Here is an 18,154-nt window from a genome sequence, read left to right on the forward strand (position 1 = left end):
GGGGAAGTGCGGCATTGGCCTACCTTTATCATTATTTGTGCGAGGCTTCCATGGATAAGAGAAAAGAGTTAGGCGGGCCTATGATCCTTCTGCAGCTATGGGCGTGGGAAAGAATGCCCACATTGAGGCCTGCGTTCATAGGACCAGTTGTGCACAAGCCATATACACCATGTGGCGCCAGGTATATATCTAAATATTTATTTATTAATGCATATTGGGTTATTTTCCTACATAAATTTTATGTATAGGTGGAAAGGAACATCGCAGATAGGAAATGCTCCTAGACACTCGGTTGAGCATTACCGTGACAAAATATCTCTGATTAGACCTGGCCAGGTGAATATTATTTCGGTTTAGACTTCATTTATGAACTTATTATGAAATTAATTTGGCATTTGCATTGCTGTTTTGTAGTTTATCTGGACGCCATACGCACGAGCCCTACTGCCTGACTACTGCAATGATGTGACTGGATGCTCTCTGTGCGAGACCTACTTGGTATGTTGGGCCTATGTCGAGGCCAATGAGCCTGGACGAGTGCGCCGACAGTTCAATCGGTATCAGGATATACCGCAGAATGTAGACAGGATGCTAAGGAACGCCGATCATTTAGGCAAAAATGATCGGCGTGGTAAGAAGGGCAACAACTGGGCAAACACGCATCAGTTCTTCATTGGGGAGTGGGACATGAGGTACGAAAGGTTCCAAGCTGCCGAATACACCGCACCGATGTCCTTGAATATTCCCATGAGCCCGGGTTATATGGCGTGGTATAACAGGATTACCGTGACGTACATGACTCAGCCTGGGGCACGGGCCACTGCTGGGATGAACGAGTCGGCTGCTTCGATGAGACTATTTGTAAGTTTGTTATATTAAACTATATGCTTTCATGTGATATAGATTGTTTCTTATTGATATTTGTATCATTTTTTTGTCTAGGTTGAGGGTTTTCAGCGGGTTTTCCATTTAACTACGGAAGACGAAATGGACCATAGCCTTAAGGATTCATCAGAACGCATAGCCTTAAGGATTCCTTTATGCCTATCTGAAATGATGCACACCTCCCTTTCGTACTTCACCACATAAATTCTGACATGATCCAAAAACCACTCCCAGCTATCGCCAGTTTCTTCATCAACAACGGCATATGCAATAGGCAGACATTTCTTGTTAGCATCAACACCACAAGCAACAAGCAGCTTACCTTTAAATCTTCATCGAAGGTGAGTCCCGTCTATTGTTAAAACAGGTTGGCACTCCTGGAAAGCATGTATAGCAGGCCCAAGTGCCCAGAACACGTAATAGAAGACTTTAGTACGGCCCTGGCTCAACAACTCGTTATGCCTCCACTCAACGATTGTGCCTGGATTCCTATACGGCTATACTGCAGTTCAAGCATGTAGCTTGGCAAATCCTTAAATGACTCCTCCCATCCACCAAACACAATCTCTAAAGCCCTTCTCCGTGCATACCATGCCTTCTTATAACTGATTACCACATGAAATTTGTCATGAACAAAATTTCTTACGGCTGCGGCACTGAACTCGGCATTTTTTAGCAACTGATGGCGAATACACAAAGCAATCATTGGTGATGAAAAGTTAGCATGTCATCTATCATTACGATGGCCTTCACAACTATGGCGTCCCCGCCACTTCCTAATCTCCCACATATCATCATGGGCCATGTGTGTAACAGAAACTTCCCATCGACATTCATTCGCTTTTTCAGCATCGGACTCGCTGATAATAGATGTCCCATCTTCTGTCCTCCCTGCTGGATATTTGCACACGGCATGCCACCTTCTTAATTTGCTCTCAACCACCCTAAATTGCCGGTGTTGCCTCAGACTCCACATAGTAATAGCAGTCTTCACATGCAACTTGCTATCAAATTTTGTTCCCCCATTAATCCGATATGGGTGTTTTTCATCCCAGTACATGGTACTGCGTTCATTACCAACTTCAGGTGCCTCAGAAGGACCACTCGGCAGTTTGCGAAAATAGTTCAACCCAGTGTGCACGTATTCTGGAAGTGGTTGTTCACCTTGCACGACGGGTTTATACACTACCTCCTCATCACTAGAGTCAGCACCGGAATCATCACTTAAAATATCATCAGACGATGATGACGACAATTCTGGTACAACATGAACATTAGCATGCTCTTCTACAGTCTCTTGAGTATTCAATCCAACATCAGCAGCATCTGCAACATCTGTTTGCTCATTCATACCGCAATTCATGCTCAAAGGTTCAAACCTCGTAGATGATCCAACACCATGATCAACAATTGGTGGGATGAAGGCATTCCAACAGACGAATACTCAACAAATAATTCAATATGTCGAGTAGAATTTAGAGCCGCATTGAACATAAAAAACACACTTTGATCACTGTCAACCGCAGTACATACATAACTCGTACCGGTACCCAAGAAACAATGCCTCCAAGATATTTCGATGAAGTGTTGGTTTGAATCTATTCTTATCTTAGCACATATCATTGCAACTAATTCAGATAATGAAACACATGAATCCAATACGATGGAAGCTCTCGCACGAGGAGGATCATAACAAATGCCCACTTGAGAAAGTTGATATATTCTACCACCCCAATTTAAACTCACGAATACTTGCATGATTTCTGCAAAAATATATATACAAACCAACAACAATTAAAGACAATTTTTTCAATAAACCCTAATATAGTAAGTATACAATAAATTTATCAAAAACCCTAATAATATGCAAATAAACAACAAATACGGGAGCAATGTTGAAAGATTGAAGGAAACTTACCGAAATATGAAGGGAATCGCCAAGAAATCGCCAAGGAAATCGCAAGTTTTGTCTTCCTCTCTTTCTCTCGCGTATTCTGCCTCTATTCTGCCTTGGGCACTGATTTAAGCAAGTTAGAGACGCATGACGCTCATGCGTCTCTCCCTAAGACGCATGACGCTCATGCGTCGTTGGTGAAATTTTAAAAAAAAAAGAAGACGCATGAGGGAGATGCGTCTTTCCCTAAGACGCATGACCCTCATGCGTCGTTAAAAAATAACGGAAAAAAAAGAGAGACGCATGACCCTCATGCGTCTTTATGAAAGACGCATAATCGTCATGCGTCTCATTAAAAGGAGACGCATGAGGGTCATGCGTCTCTCCCAAATCCGGAACAAAAAAAAAGTCCAGTACAAACGAGGAATGATAGTTGTGGTTTAGAACAACCCCCTATGTTGATTCATATGTTTGTTTCATCGCCATTTGTACACTGAAAGACTAGCCACTGCTCAAACAAGTTAGTTATATGCTTCCATTGAGTCCTCATTCAGAGGATAGTGGCAACAAGAGGAAGGGATTTTCTGATCTAAGTTGGGCCTTAAGAAATCAAGATTTCTCTTCTGGGGAAGAGTCTCAAAGATGATAATACATTAGATGCGATGCGGCCGAACAAAGATGTTGCTGCTCTGCTAAATAGGAAGACTGGAATCATGCTTGTATGCAGTAGTAACTATTCTAATGAAACAATGCTGTGCACTATATAGGTTTCGTAGACAGTCTTTAACCAGAGACTACTTAGGATTTATACGTACATTGCAATATTTTGTGACTCCCGCCTTGGAATATAGGAATAGTAGTATAATATATGCAAGAATGATTCACACTGTAAATGTTTATTTTTCTAGAATAAAATTTAGACTAACAACTTTTTGAAGCAAACGCATTCCCAACAACCCTTGTTGTATTGGCTTGATCGTCATTTCCACAAAAAATCCTTGCCATACCAAAGTCGGATATTTTAGGGCCCAAAGCCTCATCCAACAAGATATTACTTGCCTTGAGATCTCTGTGAATAATCTTTAACCTTGAATCCCGATGTAGGTAAAGCAGGCCTCGACATATCCCCTCAATGATAAGTTTGCGTGTTTTCCATGTAAGAAGGTTATGTCTATGTGAACCTGAGAAAGGTTATCCGAACTATCACAGATTAAAGAACAAATGAATTGAATTTTACTTCGACAAATGAAACTTGGGCATCATAGACATACCAAAGAGATAGGCATCCAAGCTTCCATTGGGCATATATTCATAAACAAGTAGTTTTTCTTCAGACTCAACACAGCATCCAAGAAGTCTAACAAGATTGCGATGCTGAAGCCTAGAAATAACCTCAACCTCATTCACGAACTCCTCTACCCCTTGGTTTGAGGATCTCGCTAGCCTTTTACAGCAATTTCTACACCATTTGGAAATTTCCCCTAAAAACCAGCAATGGAATCACATTCATATTCCTTATTATAGAGTATAAAAATTGAAAATATTCAAGTAAATCTTGAAAGAAGATTTACTTTGTAAACAGGACCAAAGCCACCTTGTCCGAGCTTGTTGGTGCAATCAAAATCTTGCGTAGCATTTGAGAGCATCGTAAATGTAAATAGGGGTAACTCATAAAGTTTAACTCCATGCTTATCATGTATGTGTGCCATTTCTTCAGAATATCGTTTATCAATTCCCTTGGTTTTGACGAACTGCAATCTTCTTATAAGCTTCCCTGCTGCTGAAAAATAAAATAAGACAATAAAATGTGATGTATGTGGAGAGAGACATGTTATACAGAATGACAACAACTGATAAAAACTTGTGTCATATTTACCTCTATATTTTAACAACATTTTCAGCACAAATATAACAAGTACAAACCCAAAACCCCTGTTGTTGCAATAAATGTTCTGTGCTCTTGCTTCTTCTTGTCTGAAAATCAGAGTAAACAAACGAACGAACTTAAACAACAATTAGTTCAACTTCATGTGCCTGGGAAACAAAGGGATGAATTACCTAGTTCTGAACGTGCCAATCGAATGTTCAAGCCATCACCCCCGTGAGTAAATTTCTGAGTATCAGTTAAATTATGAGTCCAGTGCAGACATCCAATTCCAGGAGAAACAGCATAAGCTATACAAGAACAATTAGTCAAGCATGTGTCCCTGCATTCTCCTTCAGAAAGGGAAAATAGTTGAAAATGATCTGGCAGCTTTAATCCCTCAAGCTTCACAAATCCATCTTGTTCACATTGGAGGTGAGTTTTCCTAGTGCATCCACTAGTCCAGTTTCCCGCCTCCCACTCACTGTTGCTTATTGGGACGAAGCCCCGAAAACAGGAACATATTGGCTTGTCTTGAGCATTACAGCTTCCGAAAGGTCCACACTTACCATACATGTCGCACTCGTTTCTTGTTGATGACCAACCTGTGCTCCACCCTTTCTTCTCATCAGACCAGAACTTCTGCTCAAGACTCCCAAAAGAGTTCAAGATAAAGTGGAACAAGTGAGATGGAAACGGATAGGTAAAAATTTCATATGCAGTTCCTAGAGAGCCACTGACAACCTTAACTCCATAACCACCACCCGTCTGCATGTCTGGAATCCCATTGAATATAATACCGTTCCATGGACCACTGCGCCAAAAAGGATCACCGTCCTTCCAAACAAACGTCTGAGGAACGTTTGAAGGCTCAATGGTCATGGTGAAACTTCCAGGTGTGGGATCATCTGGACTTGTCCATGATGTCAATATATTCTTCTCGTTCGTACCCCAATCCGTAAAAATCTTCATCTTCTCTAACCAAGCATCAGAAGCATGCTGGAAGCTCTCCCAAACATATATGTCATTATTGGAGTTATCTTGCAGAACCAGATTGCCTGTATCTAAGAGCACAGCGCAACGATTGGCAACAGAAGTCGAAAGATTTGTTGACCACACGATTTGCTTTTGACCATCCAAGATAACAAGATTGCCATCTGACGATATCTGAAATGTTCCAGAGGAATCATTGAGAGGCTTATTTCTATTAGCTACCCATGCAACAGTCACCTCCGGGACATTGAACATGATACCGAGATACCAGAGGCTGTGATTTTGTGGGCTGAAAAAACTCAGTTTGAATCTCTTTCCACTAGAAATCAAAGATTTAGAGCCGGTGAGAGATTCATTAGCTCTTATGATGTCAGTGGCTGCAGCAATGCCAAGGAAACAAGACACCATCAGTAAAAGGAGGTGAATATCATGATATGGCAAGTCTCTGAAAGCCATGAGTCTTGGATTTAGATATTATGAGGTGATGAAATTGAGTATTTTTCTTGTTCTTTGCTAGGACTAGACACATTGTTCTGCATTTTCATAGCTGATGCTTACAGAGTTTAGAGGTCAATTGTTTGAATTTTTCATTTCTAATGTCATTAGACTTTTGTCCAACACAAAAAATATTTAGGGCGGTCTTTTATATTATTGATCTGGTGAAATATAAGATTGTTTGAATAAATTGTTCTTATGAGACTATATTAGTTTGACTATTCTAGAAGTGAGAAATACAATAACTTAGTATTCTGTATCTCGAATGATGATAGTTGATACTCCCTCCGTCCCGGGCTACTCGCTCATTTCCTTTTCGGCTCGGAGATTAAGGAATGAGTGTATAGGAAAGTCAAAAATGACGGCTGTAGGTGAAATTTTTTACTAAAAATGGAAAGAGTGCAAGTAACTTGGGACGTCCAAAAAGGAAATAAGTGCGAGTAGTGCGGGACGGAGGGAGTATTATATTAGATCATATGTATTAGGTAATCATATCTGGTTAGCTGATAATAAGATTGAGTGGTACTACTACTTAAAGAATTAATAAGTACTTATTTGATTAACCAATCACTAATATCACCATCATTATATGACTTAAACAACCCCAAAGATTAAGTCAACTAAATAAATCATTAAGAACATGACAAAAGTATGCTATCTTTGCAAATCTAGCCTCTAAGATACAAAAACTTATATTATTGTTTGGAGTTTTGGCCTAGTAACAGCAACATCCTATTACAAGTCTTGTTTGTTACATTCAAACAACATCAATATTTATTATTGTAATTGAAGAGACTATAATACTTGAAGAACATCAACTGATCAAAGACCTTCCATATTTGTGACAGTCAAACTGTTGGCGGAACAGATCCCTTCTGTGTCTCCATTGGGGCCAACTTCAGCCAAAGATCTCCCAACAGTGAAGGCAGGATTACGAGGCGAGTCTACCGCCGTTTGTTGGTTAGTTAACATGGCAGCAACGTCGGACTTTAGAGGGCGATCACCTGCATTTTCTTGAACGCACAATAAACCGATCTTGATGTATCTGAAAGGATCTGAAGACGAAGCTGGGATCTCCAAAATGGAATCAATCACCTCCACAGCTCTCTCTTGTCTCCACATATTCCAGACCTAAGCCAGATTGATCATATCATTTTTACTGTCATGTTAAGACTCTTGATGTTGAAACGAGGACTCACGTATCCAAGAAGGCTAAGATGATCAGAGCCGTAAAATCAGAGTTCTTCCTTCCACTCATGATCTCCAGCACCAGTACTCCGAAGGCGAACGCATCAGACTTCAACGAGAAACGTCCTTCCATGGCATATTCCGGTGACATATAGCCACTGCATTTTGAAAAGAATTGTAGTTAGTGAGGCAATAAGGTTTAGTGAAGTTGCATTTTCACTTACTAAGTGCCAACAATTCGGTTGGTATTGGCTTGCAAGTTGTCCCCGCTGAAATTCCTTGCCATGCCAAATATCAGAGATTTTGGGGTTCATCTCTGCATCAAGTAGAATATTACTAGCTTTCAGATCTCTGTGAACTATTCTCAGCCGGGAGTAATGGTGAAGTTACAGAAGGCCTTGAGCAATGCCTTGAATGATACGAACACGGATTTCCCAGCTCAGTCGAGCTTTCTTTCTTGGATCTGCATCGGTATATAGCAGGTCTGTAATGGATGACGTTGATAGAACAGAAACAGCAATTAGAATATAGATGAATTGACCAACCAAAAAGAAAAAAGTCCAAGCTTTTGTTGGGCATGTATTCATAGACTAATATCTTCTCCTCATTTTTGACACAGCACCCTAGGATCCAAACAAGGTTTCTGTGCTGGAGTTGGGCTATAAGTTGAACCTCGTTTTTGAACTCTTCGAGTCCTTGCCCCGACGTTCTTGAAAGCTTTTTCACCGCTACAAATTGCTCATTAGCTAGTTCGGCCTGAAATGAAGGCAAAAGCGTTGAAATTAGTAGATGAAAATCATACTATATCATGTGCACATTTCAAAGCGAACTTTTTTGTATAACCTTGTACACAGGTCCAAAACCACCCTCTCCTAGCTTGTTTTTATCAGAGAAGTTATTAGTTGATGACGCTATGCTAGCGAAACTGAAGATTGGCAACTCATGCTCATTACTTTGATCTTCTCCCTTGGCTGAAATGCGTGTGGAAAAGTATGTCTACAAGTCACGTAGCAACACATTTTTACGTGCACTTCTGGGCGCTATATGCCAAAGAGAATTATGATGAGCAAAGATGGCCAATATATACATTCAATTCCTTGATGCACTTGAACAGAAAAATATGCATACCTTTGTTTCTCAGCTTTTTCCACCAAAGAATGCACAAACTGGATATTATGAGTATGCCACAAGTAATGGGTACGACTAATTCCACTATAACTTTTTTTTTTTCCTGCAAAAAAAACAGTTAAGTAGTACATTTTTTGAATATTGTGTTCAAGTTTCATTCACCACAAGAATAAATCTACTTATTAGTACCTTTCATAAGAGGGGTGTCGCAGCTCATTCTGACATACAGCGTTATGCCTGAATCATCCGGCATACTCTCTGAATCAATCAAGTCCCCCCCGTAAACAATAAACATCCTCCTCCATTACTGTTGGCATAAGCAGTGCACGAGCAATTGCCTCTGCACACAAACTCGCAAACGCCTTTCATTGCAATTTCCAGAGTTTGAGCATATGCAGGAAACCTAATGTTGGTCAGCTCCATGAACTCCGTTTTGTCCTCATCACACTGCAGAGGTTTCATTCTTGTACACCCGCGCGAAAAATCATCCTTAACTTGTGGCACGAATCCATCCAAACATTTGCAAGAAGGGCTATACCTAATATCACAAACTGCATTAGGCCCACACCTAGCAAACACTTTACACGAATCAGCAGGTTGAAAAGCTAAATGAACCCATGCCTGACTGCTCTCCTGCCACAAGAAATGAATAATCACACCAGAATAGCTTAAGACAACCCTAACCACCGCAGATTCATTCTTAACTTTGTATGTCAAAAATGCCCTGTCGACAAAGGAGAAACTGTAAAGGCTGCCAACAGGCGAGAATGATGGCCAAATTTCACTCCTCCATAGCGTTTTTCCACCGATTTGCTTAATGTAAAGTTCACCGCCTCCGTTTGGTTCCATTTCTAGTGAGTAGTTGCCGATTGCAGGGTCGCCTTCGTTTCTCCACGATATGAGTTTTGCGTTTATTCCAACCATCGCACCTGGCAGCCAAGTATCCGTCGGATTGTCAAAGCTCTGCCACAGAACACCTGAAGCATATCTCAAAACAAAGTTTCCAGTGTCAAGAAGGACTGCCTCACTGACATATAAAGATATCATAGACCTCCAAATCACCTTGGAATTGGCAACAAGGTTCAGGCTGCCGTTACTCATTTGCAGCAGACAAGTATCACAAAAAGAGGATTGAATGGATTGATTCCGATTTAAAACCCATATCACCGTTTTAACTGATATGGTTTTGTACCAAATTCCAACATAATAGTTGCTGGAGTTGGCAGAAGCAAACAATCCAAGTTCAAACCTGCCCTGTTTGGAGATTTAAGTCTGGTTTTAAAACAGAGATTCACCTGTCTGATCCTTTACAAACTGAACTCCACACGATCAACACCAGGAACAACCAATATAACGAGAAAGCCATTGCAAATGCAACCTATATTAAGCTTTCCTTCAAACCGCAGTCACAACTCTCCGATTTTCGCTTTCTCATCACAGATTATCTTATAGTATTTACAGTAATAATGAGACGCTAAAGTATCTTATAGTATTTACAGTAATAATGAGACGCTAAAGTATTCGTTGCTTGTTGGGATAAAGTCGCCGGCGACTATTAACAGTAATAATGACTGTTATGTTGTGGTTTATATCATATGCTATAATGTAAAAATATTATGTTTGTTAAAATCACCTCATAGTATTTTCAAATGGTCCTCCTTGGCCGGCCATAGTTGCATAATGCTAATGAAAATGAAAATGAAAATGAAAATGAAAATGAAAATGAAAATGAAAATATTAGGGCATCAATAACCCCGGTCCGGTTTCAGGCCCAAAGGCCCCTCCACGTCATCATTCCTCTACAGTTGCGGCTCAGGCCCCAACTGCTCCCTGCAGGCCACAACCCAGACCGCAACTAATAAATGACACTATTCACAACTTCAACATATTTAACTCGTAAATGCAATTCATTGAACAATTGAAACCGGGAAAATGCATTGTTCATTAGAAATTAACATTACATTTTCTAGACAAAGCAAATTAAAAATACTAGAAACCCGGGCCACAACTACTACTTCTTCATTTTGACGCGAAGGTAGGCGATCATCTCACGGTGCAACTCGAGATCGAACTCTGACATCGTCGAGGTATCCCTCGATGTCAACTCCATCAGCTGGCTCATCCGCCATGTAATACTCATCTCTTGCAAAGAGTCGGACATCTTATCCAGAGACGGATTGATCGGCGGTGGCACCATAGCGGAGTTGCTCGCAGTTGCCTTCCCCTTTGATTTCCTCTTTGCCGCCTTTGTTCCCACCGGGCGGCTCTGAATGCTAAGAGAGGAGCCGAAGACGTCGTCGTCCTTCACGTTGAGGTCGATTGCCGGACCTCCTTCGCTCGAAGAGTAGTTTCCGGAGGCGGAAACTTTGGTTCTCTTCGCCGCCCCAGTTGTCAGCTCGGCACAGCTGGTGTACTTCGGGCTCTTCTCGACGAGCTTCCAAACGTCGAAGTACTTGAAGGCCTTCTTCCCGTCAGCGAAGAACGTCTCCTTCGCCTTCTCGACGAGGTCAGCCTCGCTGTGCCCGCTCGGCCACATCCGACTACGTTGTCCCACTTTCCATTCCACTTGCTCATATCCGCTTGGACCCGATCCCAATGCTTGCGCAACTTCATGTAGCTATGCACGATCGACCCTTTAGGACGCCTAGCGTTATACTTCTCAGCAATCCGCTCCCAGAAAACCTTGCCGGACTGCTGGTTGCCGATGATAGGATCCTCGACGACGTCGACGTAGTTTCTCGCAAGCCACATTGTCTCTTGCGGACTGTACTTCTTCGGCCCATCCTCCTCGCCGACCTTGCCCTTGCCCCGCCCTTGAGCGGGCTCCATCTCACTGATCTCGAACTCTTCGGTGTTGACCGGCGATGTTACGTCGATGTTGCTACCGACTCCCGGACTAGGTGTCGGCTGCGATGGTGGCGATGCCGGTATGTACCAATTGTTCGAGTTGACGAATTCGTCCATCTGACGTTCATCGCTGTTGAACCAATCCATTGACGCCGAAACAAAGGGTATAATAGAGGATTGAAATGGATAATGCACGTAAGAATGATGCAAAAAAGTCTCGTATTTATAGACACAAAATCGAAAAAAAAAATTCAGGGGACTTGCGCCCGGCCCGAAGAGCATGTAACGCTGGGCCAGGACTCGCGGGATGCGGCCCCGGGACCGGCCTGGGCCGTGACTCTCCTCCATCCAACGCTTGTGACGGGTCGGGCCTCGTGATTTGCGGTTCGGCCATCCGCGTTAACGATGCTCTTAAGAAAAAAATGAGAGATATGAAGATGTAGATAGTTTTTTAATGTGATGAAGGGGGTAATTTATAGATTATTATAGAGTTGGGGGATAAAAAAATGAAAAAATAAAAATAGTAATATTTGGGAAAATGTGAGAAAAAAATCTGGTACAGAAACAAACCCCTTCGATCAGTCTGGGTCGCAAACAGAAACAATCCAATCTCCCCCTCTCTCTACAACACCTCTCTCCTCCAATTAACTACTAACGGCACCCTCACCCTCACCGTCAACTCCCTTCCAATCTGGACCTTGCAATCACCGGCAAAAGCCACCCAAGCAATTATCCTCGACACCGGAAACTTCGTCTTGCAAAACAACTCCGCTGTCATCTGGCAGAGCTTCGAGAACCCCTCGGGCACGTGGCTGCCCGGCGCACCCATCAGCTCACAAATCAAGCTCACTTCTTGGACCACACTAGAAGACCCGGCCGCGGGCGCGGGCAGCTACTCTTTGCAAATGGAAAGTAACGAGCTTGTGATAAAGAGAAACGCCTCACAAACGGTTTGGAAAAGCGGGTTTGGGAGCAACGGCGGTTTCCCTTCGTTTCCCAATAGCAACGCTTTGTACAATTTCAGCCACGTCTCGAGAAACGGAGTTGATTTCTTCACCTATAATGCTTACAACGAATCGGTTTTTGTTAGAATTGTTCTGCTTGCGAGCGGCGAATTGGATCACTACGTGTGGTCGGAGGCGAAGGGGGATTGGTTCACGGCGGCGGAGCAGCCGTTTGATCCCGATTTCTGTGAAGTCGAAGCGAAATGTGGGGCGAATGCGGTTTGTGATGTGAATTACGTGCCTGCGTGTAGGTGTTTGGAGGGGTTCGCGCCGAGGGTTGAAGGGGATTGGGGTTTGTTTGATTTTTCACAAGGGTGTGTGAGAGAGAGAGCGCTGCAGTGTGAGAAGGAGAAGACGGTGTTTTCGAGGGTGATCTCTGCGGTGTGGAGTGGGGGATCGAATGTGAGTGGCGGTGGTGAGTGTGAAGCTTTGTGCTTGGATGATTGCTCTTGCTCTGCTTTTGCTAATAGGAGTGGAGATGGATGTGTGTTGTTCAAGGATGACTTGATGGATCTTCAGAGGCTCGGGAACCAGTCGTCGTCGGGAGGCGATCTGTTTGTCCGGATGGAACGGGCCGATCGGCCGTCGAGGAAAGGTGCTGTGCTTGTATCATCTCCTCTTTTTTGTATTCATTGGTATGCATTTCACATGTGTGCTTGCATTTGTTAGGAAAGAGGAAGGTTGTTGTGGCTGTAGCTGTCTCCATATCTGCTGCTGCACTGGTTGTTCTCTCTTTCTGTCTGTGGCCAATCCTCAAAAGCAAAGGTACAAACTACTCTCTTATCTTCTTGATTTTGAACTACATTTTCAGCAATATAAATGATTGAGTAGTTATATCTTGATCACAAGGATCGTCCTCTTTATTGTTTGTTTTTATCAGTCTAGGCTAATCCTAAACAATAAACTTCCCTTTACCTGATTAGTGCATCTTCTACAGTGTTCAGGGTGGTGCATCAAGATCTGCTGCTACTCGATTTAAATCAAAGTAGTCGTGCAGTAGAGAGAAACAGAGAGTATGAGCTGCCGGTCTTCAGTTTCTCTAGCATTGCCGCGGCAACTAACAACTTTTCTGATGCAAACAAGCTAGGAGAGGGTGGCTTTGGGCCTGTTTACAAGGTAATGCTTATGGTCAAAGGCTTCTTTCTTGTTGTTTATTTTCCAACTCATTTTGTTTTTGTTTTAGGGAGAGCTCCTCAATGGGCAGTTTGTAGCAGTTAAACGGCTCTCGCAAAGTTCTGGACAAGGACTAGAGGAATTCAGAAATGAGACACAACTGATTGCAAAACTGCAGCACAAAAATCTTGTTGGCATCTTAGGATGTTGTACAGAAAAGGATGAGAATATATTAGTCTATGAATATATGCCCAACAAGAGCTTGGATGTCTTCATTTTTGGTTTTTGCAAGAAATGTTCAATCATATCTGATGGGAAAGTTTGTACAAATCTGAGTGCAGAGCCGGAGAAGAAAGGGCTACTGGACTGGAAGAAGCGAGTGGAGATCATCGAAGGCATTGCTCAAGGGCTTCTGTATCTCCACCATTATTCGCGGCTGAGAATGATCCATAGAGATTTAAAAGCTAGTAATGTTCTGCTAGATGCGGAGATGAACCCTAAAATCTCAGATTTCGGGATGGCTAGGATATTCGGAGGCAACGAGTCACGATCAAATACTAAGAGGATTGTTGGGACTTAGTAAGTATACATGTTTGTCGAGTTGATGATGATGTTTGTGTTGCATGACTTGTGGATTGGATTGGGAATGCAGTGGCTATATGTCGCCGGAATATGCAATGAAAGGAGTTTTCTCTTTAAAGTCTGATGTATACTCTTTTGGAGTGGTGATGCTTGAGATCATAACTGGAAAAACCATCTCTGAGTTATATGATTCTAACCGTCTTACCCTGCTTGAATATGTAAGTCTTGATAATTGCAGAATAATGTTATGCAATGCAATGTAGAGATTGATTTGGTGGCTATATAGGGTTGGAACATGTGGAAACAAGAAAGAGGGCTTGAGCTGGTTGATCCGATTTTGGAAGTGCCTAGATCTTCATACTCTGTTGCATTGAGATGCATCAACATCGCTCTATTGTGCGTCCAAGGAAATCCAGATGATCGGCCTCTGATGTCGGATGTGGTGTCTATGTTGAATAACGACAAGGCAGCGATTGCATCACCGGACCATCCTGCTTTCACGGTCGGGACAACAAGTGCAGCATTAGAAATCGCCTCTGTCAATCGCTTAACAGTGTCTCAAATCGATCCTCGTTAAGTTATAGTGAAACCAACATAGATAGTAGTAAGATATTGTTAGGCTCATTTTTTTTTCTTTTAGTTTAGTCATACGGTTATTTTTGCTTCAAGGATTTATGTTCATGTATCATTGTCTAAATGTGGTGATGTAGTTTTTTTAAACTTAGAAGCTCAAATGAAGGGTCTTGAACAAATTTTCTACTAGGGACCTTAATCTATTCTTCTTCTTTTGGTTGATGGGTTTTGGTTTTTGTGAAAAAACAGAGTTTAAAATACAATCTCCCATTATTATTCTAAAGTTCAAAAACAATTTACTCATAATCGATCACCTTCAGCCCAGACTATCACCGTATCACGACCAAGCCCATTAAATGTACACCCAATACAAATATTACTAAAAAGATCCAGTCCAATTTAACTATTCATAACCCAGTAAATAAAAGATCGAAATCAATTAAAAAATTCTTCAACTAACTTTGTGATTTTTATGTTTTGTATTTTTAAAACGAAGTTTTAGGAAAAAAAAACTAACGTAATTTTCGCGTAGAAGCCGGAATCCAGTGGACTTTAAATCAACTGCCGAATTTACAACATACTAATGTATATAGTGATCTTTTTTGTCAATTACCAATAAATAAAATCCAGCAAGTTGAATATATGATATGATTGTGTGTGTTTTTTAAAAAAGATGCATGGTCCTTTTATTAAGTAGAAAATGCAAGGAATATGGATGTTGAAATGGAGAAGAAGAAAGTGACGTTTCGTGAGAGAGTAATAGCATGACCATAATAAATTCTTTGTACAGTAATTTTCATTGACGAAAAAAGAGGAAACTTGTCTTCTTCACAGAAAGTGTCAAACTGTCATTATAAGTCCAACTAATGTAGGACTAGGAGTACTAGTTTCTTGTAAACTACGCCATTTTATTTCTTCTTTACACCCTTATAATAAAACAAAAATGAAGTAGCCAATTAGTTTCAATGCTACTTCAAAACAAATTTCAATTTTTATTTTTGAGTAATATATATATAAATATATTTTTAGGTTTATGCTAAAATAAATCTAAAATATTTTTAGAGACTACTCCTTTAAGCTAAAATAAATCTAAAATGTATTTGAATTTAGTGTAAATGGTTAGATTGATACGAGGTATACTCAAAAATGAATTTGAATTTGATATAAATAGTCTATAGACTATAGACTCAATGTTGAGAAAACCGGGTAATTTTCTCTCAAATAGTGAAATGAACCGATTCAGTAATTTCAGAGTTAACCCAATGTGGTCTACTCGATAAAATTACTTCTCCAAATAAATTCTTTGGAAAGACTGGCGAGGACACTGTCCCTCTTAAATACCAGATTCCTAACAGAATTTATCAGTCGGTGTATTTATCACAATATAAAAACACCCAAAAGAACCGTTCAAAACACTACTACCAAACCCGCAAATAATATTGAATACAATACTACTACAGAAAATAAACCCAGAAATAAATGCGGAACAAAATAGATAATAAAGAAAGAACACACCCGGAACTTTGATAACGGAGTTCGGCCAAATTGCCTACGTCTCCGAGCACCCTCTGCAGAGCCCACTTATATATTTAAATGGAGAAGAGTACAATTTGGGATATTTACAAATGAGGGAGGAGTGCTCCTTTTATAGGTAGCAACTCCCCCCCAACTATTGCTAACCCACCGATGTGGGACAAGGAATTTTGACAATAAGTCAAAGTTTGTAGGCAAACTTTAACAAATCTCCACCTTGGCAAAATTTCAAATCCCACGGAACACAAATCTTCTCCACCAAAACAAAACGACTCGCGGTGCTTTCATATTGGCGCAGTCAAGCGCCAGCTCCAAGTCGCATAATATTAACCAAGTCTAAACAATGTTCAAACTTGGCTCTCGTCACCACCTTAGTCAACATATCTGCAGGATTCTCCAAAGTCGGAACCTTTCGGATGACAATTTCCTCTTCTTCGAGAATTTCCCGCACAAAATGATAGCGAACATCAATGTGCTTCGTCCTTGCATGAAAGACCTGATTCTTTGCTAAATGAATAGCACTCTGGCTGTCAGAATATACTTCAAGTTGTTTCTGACCAACACCCAATTCTTTCAGCAACCCATGAAGCCAAATCGCCTCCTTCACAGCTTCAGTAATGGCCATGTACTCTGCCTCTGTCGTAGACAAAGCTACCGTTGACTGCAAGGTAGACTTCCAACTAATTGGCGCACTCGCTAAAGTGAACAAATAGCCCGTAGTAGATCTTCGCTTATCCAAATCACCAGCATAGTCGGAATCACAATATCCAACTGCAAAATGACCAAGTGATTTATCCTGCTCAAACAACAAACCAATATACAGTACCTTTGATATACCGCAGAATCCATTTCACAGCTTGCCAATGACCCTTTCCTGGATCATGCATGTATCTGCTCACAGTACCAACGGCCTGTGAAATGTCTGGTCTTGTACACACCATTGCATACATCAAGCTTCCAACTGCGTTAGCATAGGGAACCTTCGCCATATATTCTCGCTCATCTTCCGTATTTGGAGATAACTGAGAACTAAGTTTCAAATGAGGAGCAAGTGGGGTACTTACAGGTTTGGAATCATCATTTATACCAAAACGCTGTAGTACTTTGGTCAAATACTGCTTCTGTGTCAGCCAAAGCTTGTTTCCTTCTCTATCTCTTGTTATCTCCATGCCGAGAATCTTCTTGGCTTCCCCCAAATCCTTCATCTCGAACTCTTTACTCAACTGAGCCTTCAATCTGTCAATTTCAACTTGGCTCTTTGATGCTATCAGCATATCATCAACGTATAAGAGTAGGTAGATGTATGAACCATCTTGAAGTCTGCGCAAATACACACAGTGGTCGTATTTGCTTCTTGTGTACATCTGATCCTTCATAAACTTGTCAAACCGTTTGTACCACTGTCTTGAAGACTGCTTCAATCCGTACAACGATTTGTTCAACTTGCAAACCCAATTTTCTTTACCAGCAACCTTGAATCCCTCCGGTTGGGTCACATAGATTTCCTCCTTCAGATCACCGTGTAAAAATGCGGTCTTCACATCAAGTTGAGCTAGCTCCAAATTCAACTGCGCTACTAAAGCCAACAAAATTCTAATTGAGGAATGTTTAACAACAGGAGAAAATACCTCATTGTAATCAATTCCCTCCTTCTGGGCGTAGCCTTTAGCTACCAATCTTGCTTTGTAGCGAACATCATCTCTGTCAGGAAATCCCTCTTTCTTTGCAAAAACCCATTTACATCCAATTGTCTTCCTGCCTTTCGGCAATGGCATCAGCTTCCACGTCTTGTTCTTCTGAAGAGATTGCATCTCTTCTTCCAAAGCACCTTTCCAACCATTGCTTTCTGATCTTTCAATAGCTTTCGAAAAGATACATGGAACATCATCAACAACTGGAAGCGCATATGCTACCATATCCGCAAATCGAGCAGGTTTCTTATTTTCCCGCCTCGTTCGCCTAACTGCAATTGGCTCTGATTGCTGCGAAGGTTCTTGGGGTGGAACCTCTTCATCATCTAACTCTTCTTCTTCCGTAGGAGTGTCATTTGTGGTG

General features: G+C 41.4%; 3 protein-coding genes and 1 pseudogene across 4 annotated transcripts; 1 reads left to right on the forward strand and 3 right to left on the reverse strand.

Annotated features, from left to right (window-relative positions):
- Positions 1-4,697: 4,697 nt before the first annotated feature.
- Positions 4,698-6,153, reverse strand: LOC121808747 (G-type lectin S-receptor-like serine/threonine-protein kinase At1g11303; the record flags this gene model as incomplete). The annotated part of the gene is made up of 2 exons (XM_042209331.1): positions 4,838-6,153; positions 4,698-4,753 (listed from the first exon to the last, which is right to left on the reverse strand). Coding segments are annotated over exons 1-2 (1,311 nt in total), but the record flags the coding sequence as incomplete, so codon positions are not given.
- Positions 6,154-6,783: 630 nt separating this feature from the next.
- LOC121808748 lies at positions 6,784-8,700 on the reverse strand (annotated as a pseudogene).
- Positions 8,638-9,897, reverse strand: LOC121809947 (G-type lectin S-receptor-like serine/threonine-protein kinase At4g27290). Of its 2 annotated transcripts, none has more exons than XM_042210797.1 (2): positions 9,510-9,897; positions 8,638-9,376 (listed from the first exon to the last, which is right to left on the reverse strand). In XM_042210797.1, the coding sequence occupies exon 2, from the start codon at positions 9,369-9,371 to the stop codon at positions 8,715-8,717; it is 657 nt and encodes a 218-aa protein (XP_042066731.1). In that variant the 5' UTR covers positions 9,372-9,376; positions 9,510-9,897; the 3' UTR covers positions 8,638-8,714. The 2 variants fall into 2 exon arrangements, with proteins under 2 accessions (XP_042066731.1, XP_042066730.1); XM_042210796.1 differs by having other exon boundaries at positions 8,638-9,424.
- A 1,957-nt stretch (positions 9,898-11,854) lies between these two features.
- On the forward strand, positions 11,855-14,755 carry LOC121809941 (receptor-like serine/threonine-protein kinase SD1-6). The gene is made up of 7 exons (XM_042210789.1): positions 11,855-12,893; positions 12,968-13,063; positions 13,236-13,414; positions 13,482-13,692; positions 13,753-13,990; positions 14,064-14,211; positions 14,280-14,755. The coding sequence occupies exons 1-7, from the start codon at positions 12,200-12,202 to the stop codon at positions 14,568-14,570; spliced, it is 1,857 nt and encodes a 618-aa protein (XP_042066723.1). The 5' UTR covers positions 11,855-12,199; the 3' UTR covers positions 14,571-14,755.
- Positions 14,756-18,154: the final 3,399 nt, after the last annotated feature.

This window comes from Salvia splendens, chromosome 6 (assembly GCF_004379255.2).
Source record: "Salvia splendens isolate huo1 chromosome 6, SspV2, whole genome shotgun sequence".
Classification (NCBI taxonomy): Eukaryota; Viridiplantae; Streptophyta; class Magnoliopsida; order Lamiales; family Lamiaceae; genus Salvia; species Salvia splendens.